This window comes from Aythya ferina (genome assembly GCF_964211825.1).
Source record: "Aythya ferina genome assembly, chromosome: 3".
Lineage (NCBI taxonomy): Eukaryota > Metazoa > Chordata > Aves > Anseriformes > Anatidae > Aythya > Aythya ferina.
This window is the reverse complement of record NC_140298.1, coordinates 43,680,461-43,686,460: the sequence shown is the minus strand read 5'-3', so window position 1 is coordinate 43,686,460 and position 6,000 is coordinate 43,680,461. Positions and strand designations below refer to the sequence as shown.

The following is a 6,000-nucleotide window of genomic DNA, read 5'->3' as shown; positions in this document are numbered from 1 at the left end:
GTTGGCATTTTTTATTTTTCAAACCGCCTCAGTGGGTGTTTTGCTGACTTTTTTTTTTTAATTATTATTTTTTTTAAACTGCTTCACTGCGCGTGCCTCTTCCACATCCCCCTCCCTCGTTTTGCCCGGGTTCGTTCCGGGCCACACCGAGCCCCTCAGCCCCACGGTGCCCGCACGATGCCGGGGGGCACCGAGCCGCGGGCGGCCCCGTTCCCCCACGCCACCCCCACCGGCCGCCATGGCGCTGCCCGCGGCCCCTCAGCGCGGCCCGGCCCGGCCGCTGCGCGCATGCGCAGCCCCGCCCGCGGGGAAGCGGAAGCGCAGGCTCGGGTCAGTGCCGGGGGTGCCGTTTAACGGCCGAGGCGGGTGGGCGGGGGTGATGTGAGGGGAGCCCCGCTCGCAGCATGGCCCCGAGGGGGGCTCGGCCCCTTGGGGCCGGGAAGGGAGCGGGGGAACCTTGCCCCTTGCCCCTTGTCCCTCCTCGGCCCCAGGGTGTTCTGCGAGGGCGGCTGGGGGTGCCGGCAGCAGCGCTGCGCCTCGCGGGGGGACGATAAAATCGCTGGGGGGACGATAAAATCCCTGTGGTGGTGTGTGGGGGGTGCTGGCGACATAAAGTCAGCGGTGTGCGGCCTGCCGAAAGTTCCTGGGGTGTCCCCTGGATCCTGGTGCTTGTGTAAACATCGGAAGGAAGGAAGACACCCCTGATTGCTGGGGTGGTGGAGGATTTTCTTTCCTTTTTATTTTATTTTTTTTCTTTTTCCTGCAGATTGTATTTTCTGAGAATAAAGAACGTTTTTTAGCCTTGCAGCTGAGATCCCGTGTAAACCTGAGGTCTCAGTTTCACAAAAAAATAAGTATCCGGCTTTAAACAGTTCATCTGTTGCACAAAGCTCACAGGTTTGCCACTCTTATGAAACAATGTTCCAACATCCAGCACTTCAGTCCTTTTTCTACCATTATTGACCTTCTTCTCAAGGCAGTAGATCTTGTTATGTTTTCTGATACCGTGGTGAAACCCACCACAGTATCAGAATATATACGAAGAGGGTTTCCCATTACATTGAGGCTCCTGGATAAAAAAAAAGAAAAACAGGATGGGTGAAAGAATGTACAATCTTGTTATTAATATTATGTTTTCTGCAGATGTTTGTGATAATGTTAAAATGGTAACACCACCGACGAGTCTTGCCTACGTGCTTGGCTGTTAACTTTCTGTTGATTAGGCCAAGCTGGTACTGGTTGTGGAGATTTTTCTGATAATGTCAGTGTCACAGACTTGCATAAACTGTTATGCAAGAGGAATGCTTCAGATATAAGAGTCTGAAGGTGAAGGGAAAAGACACTTTGAACTTAATATAACATGGTACAGCTAGTAAGTTGTTCTACCTCACTTTTTGCTCTAGGTGTGCAGCCACTAAGGCCAGAATCTGTACTGAATTATAAGTAACGCTTGGGCACAGCACGTTTCTGCAGCAGTAAGACCTGCAATGACACACTGCATCTGTGTAGTGAACTCCTATCATTTAGTCTGAGAGCACACGTTAGAGCCTGAAAGGTGAAGATCTTCACACTCACTGCTAGATCTCCATGGAAAGTGATAGGTAACCTGCCAGCGCTCAAACTGTTTGCGATCAGAGGTGGAGCTGTCCTGGAAAAGCAAATGGCTGGAGTGTTAAAGGCACCCAGGTATCACTGGAAGTAATGTTTTTGAGAACACAATGCCCTACCTTGCGTACCTGTGCCTTACATTCGTGTATTTCATATTGTATTAAAGAGGATGGTATTCAGAAACTGTATCTGAAGGGTATTAAATATTTAAAACTCCAAGGAAGAAGAACTGAAATACCTTTAAAAGTTGTCAATTCGCAGTATTTGTTTGAATTCAACTTTTTTTTTGTATATATCAGAAGCATGTTTATTGTAACACCCCTGGGACAGTCTGTAACTGAAATGTCAGAAACCAGCAGTGTGAGAAACAACAACAAAAAAATGTACCTGATTAATTAAAACATGAGTGTCTTCACTGTGTAACTGAGAAAGGATTTGACTTTCAAATAAAGTAAAAATAAAAGCAAAACAGATTTTCTGAGAATAAAGATCAAAACAAAGTGATGAGAAAGTCAGCGTTGTCACTTCCAGTTTTCATTGGAAGGTCCTTTGAAATGGTGGTGTGGTAATGGAAATTGGTGTTGTCATAGAGGAAAGAGCACATCTAATGTCAAAGCTTTGCCAAACTAATTTGCATTGAGATTTCTAGAAACAAAAACAGAGGTCATCTATGGTTTTAATTTTATCCCATGACTCTCTTTTTGTGGAACACATATATTGGTTCATTCAGGATGCCAAATAAAGTTCTGCCACAGAATTTGGAGGCTATGCTTCAATTTTTTGGTGTTCGTAAACAAAAAATAGACATTTGATTTTTAATTTTTTATTTTCTAGCTAAGGTTGGCGTGTATGTCTTTTAAAATAGATTTGTTCAAAATTGCTGTGCATGTTAGAAATCCCACCTAATAAAGTAACTTCACTATTAATGATAGTCAAATTTGTAGATTTATCGAGTATAGGTAAGCCTGTAATCCTTTAAACATGTCTTGAAACTTAACTATGTCTTCAAATGCCAGCATGGTAAAGTGGATTCAGTTTCTGATTCAGAGCAAACTGACAGTGCCAATAATGTTGGGGAAGTCGGTCTTGCATGTGAGTGGTACCACACTGATGGAGTGCTGCCTGTAAACTGTGACGGCAGCTGAGCGATTTGAACACTCAAGGTACAAGACCAGTTTCCAAAGTTACTCAGAACAGTATTTTTTTCATCTAAATACAAGATGTTCATACACCTTTAGTGTGAAAAGCAAGCCATTAATTCCTGTGTTGCACATTGTCAGCTGAGATGATATAAAGCTTTTAATTACACCTGTATTTGTTTTTCTAGCAATGTATACTTTTTAATACTTCATCGGAAATGTTTCAAGTCACACAGATGAAAATGTTTTGATTATTACAGTTTTCACTGATACAAAAAACAGAGATGGAAAGCAAAGCAAATGGGCTTTATGTCCAGTTTGATGATGGGATGAAAACTGGGTCAGACAGCGTAAAGGCCAAGATTAATAATAAAATAAAAGCAATTAGCAAAAGCAGAGAAATAGCAGTTCAGTTTCTAAATGTTCTTTTGTTTATTTTTCTGTTTAACAAACTAGCAATTTATTATATTTCTTAGTACTGCATTTTGGAATTCTGTTTTTATGTTTCTTCTTTCAGGCTGCTGTGAGTTTCAGAGGTCAACCATGGGCATTAAAGGCTTGCAGGGGTTTGTGACAAGAGTTTGCCCTGACGCCTGCAGAACGGTAGATCTGAAAGAGGTGGCGGAAAAGCATCGCATCGATCACCCAGATATCCCACCTGTTATCGTAGTAGATGCCATGAGTTGCGTTAGGCACTGGTACACGCCGGAATCCTGGGTGTGCGGTGGCCAGTGGCGGGAGTACCTGGCCAATTTAGAGGCTTTCATTAAAGCTTTTACAGCAGCCGGTATCACACTGGTGTTTTACTTCGATGGAGTGGTAGAAGAGAAGAAGAGAGATGAGTGGATCAAACGGAGGTGGCAGAATTACAAGGAAATAGCTGCGCTGTTTCAGTTTGTCAAGACTCACAGGAAGCAACCAGGGAGAGGAATGTTCGTTCTTCCCTCAGCGTTGCCTACTTTTACACGGTACGCCCTGAAGTCACTCGGTCAAAAAACAGTGTGCACGTTGAAGGAGGCAGACTTTGAGGTGGCTGCGTACGGTTTGCAGCATAACTGCATAGGAATTCTTGGGCAAGACAGTGACTACCTCATCTATAATACATCTCCCTATTTTTCCATTGAGAAGCTCTGCTTGGACAAGCTTGTCACTGTTATGTACTGCAGAGAAGCTCTTTGCCGTGCATTGGGTCTTAGTTTGACACACCTCCCTCTCTTTGCTTGCTTGCTTGGCAATGATGTTGTTCCAGAAAGCTTGTTGGAAGGCTTTTGGAGTAAATGTTTAGCCACCTGTCCGCCCAGGAACAAGAGCTACAACAGAAGAACAAATGTACTTCTGGCTGTAGCAAACTACATCTCGAGAGTTCCGTGCTCGTACAGCAGCCTGAAACACTTGGAAGAGATGTTGCCTTTGGGATCAGACAAGACATTACTTCTCAGAGGAATGGAGTCCTATCTTTTGCCTGGGCAGCAGTCTCCATGGATTCCTCCCACTGCAGAACATCTCAAAACGTTCTCAGGTGTAGAAGAAACAGCCATGTGTCAAGATAAGGAAATCTTTCAGGTACCTTGTCTTCTAAAGCTCAGTGGTCTCTTTATTGTCATGACTACGTAGTGAAAGTTGGTAATGAGTACACTGCACCTATTTATTTAAATTTGCTTGAACAAAATCTTTTGCTTGCTAAGAGCAGTTGTGATTAGGGGTATTATATGCATCATGCTAAGGGCAGATACAGCACATTTTAGTTAACTTCTTCCTGAAGTGTCAGGTCAAATAACAGGGAGCAGCACGTGTCTGGGCTGGTAGCTGGGCACAGAGATTGCTTTCCTTGTATTGCACCATGGAATAACTTGCTTTTTGCTTTGAGAGCCCACAAGTCGGATGCAGCTGGTTAGTGGTCTGCTGGGCTGTGCTGGCACGTGTAGTCAAGGTACCAAAGGGGAGCTGTGCTAAGAACACAGGAGTTAAAATTGCTGTTGTGGAGGAGACAGGAAAGCTTCCAATAAATCTATATTTCAAGCTTTTAGGACTTACCATTCAGACGCACTGTCCTTGAATGAACAGTGCAGTGGCCTGTTAATCCTTAAAGGGCAGGGCTGCACTAAGGTTTCACATGTGGCTTCCCACGGGGGCAGAGATTCACTGCCAATGGGGTGAGAAGCTGCACAGTCAGACTGGCTCGCTCTAGCAGATTGGATGTGTTAGCTCAGGTAGCCTGCCTGGCTAATAGAAAACTCTGCTGCCAAGACATGGACTGACCTTTATACCAACTGAGCTGCCTTGCATTGGAGTTCATACAACAGCAGTAAGCCTAGAGCTGAACTCTGTAAATTCATGGCAATTCAGAGAATATATTGAGCTTTAATTGGAAAAAAAAAAAAAAAAAAAAAAAAGGCTACAGGAGGTAGTGGCTTTTGTACCCTGTATTAGTCATCTACTACTCCCTATTTTGTCTGTCTCTTACTTATCCTGCATCTTTGCTTTAAGACTATTTTTGTTTCCTCATTATATTGCTCTGATTATATAATTTACATTTTCCTTTTCAAAAAGACTCTGAAACATTTAAAATTAAAATTAAATTAAAACCTATGCAATGCTCATTTCAGCTAAACTGCAGACGTCTTTGGGTTTGATGTTAACCACATGTAGATACAATACATGTAATTTTTGACTGTACAAGTTAAATAAAGGACATCATTAGAAAAACAACAACACTACATCCTAATGAAGTGTTGAAAAATACTGTTTATGCTTGAAGTGCAAGGAAAAATTAGGCAGAATGTAATTATCTAGGTTGGATTACAGCCAGGACAATAGTATTAATATCCTTACTCTTTAAGAGAATGTACCATATGGTCTTTATGACAAGTGGTCATTATTTCTTGGTTTAATCTTTCATTTATAGTGTTGCAGTTCTCCAGCATCATGCTGAGCTACTGCTGTACAGAAATAATAACGTTTAGAAGCTCCATTCAAGAAAGCCTCACTCTCACTGCATAAATCCCACGTTAAGCTCATACCTGAGCCAAGGAAATTACAGTCAAAGTTGAAGACATGTTGTCTTCTGCTTTTCTGTTATGGGTGTTTAAATATTTATATATGGTATGTGTGTGCTTTGTTTCATATTTTGAAATCCACAATGTAATTCTACTTGCCTTGCACATTATCTAAAATGCACATAAGTGGCATACACAGCTCAGTTCCAACCTCAGGGACATAGCCTCATGTTCCTGATTCCTTCAGGAAAGAACAT

The 6,000-nt window shown here is 42.8% G+C and overlaps 1 protein-coding gene across 4 annotated transcripts in view; it reads left to right on the top strand.

The window, feature by feature from the left end:
• Positions 1–295: 295 nt before the first annotated feature.
• The window catches only part of FAM120B (family with sequence similarity 120 member B), a 53,114-nt gene continuing 47,409 nt past the window's right edge, over positions 296–6,000 (top strand). The window contains exons 1-3 of one of the 4 annotated variants that reach the window (XM_084515761.1): positions 296–330; positions 1,404–1,686; positions 3,265–4,310. In XM_084515761.1, coding sequence (XP_084371887.1) covers positions 3,291–4,310 — 1,020 coding nt within the window. In that variant the 5' untranslated portion in view covers positions 296–330; positions 1,404–1,686; positions 3,265–3,290. Of the gene's footprint in view, positions 331–577; positions 1,687–3,264; positions 4,311–6,000 lie in introns of those variants that run through there. The other 3 variants (XM_084515762.1, XM_084515760.1, XM_084515763.1) reach the window with 3 other exon arrangements.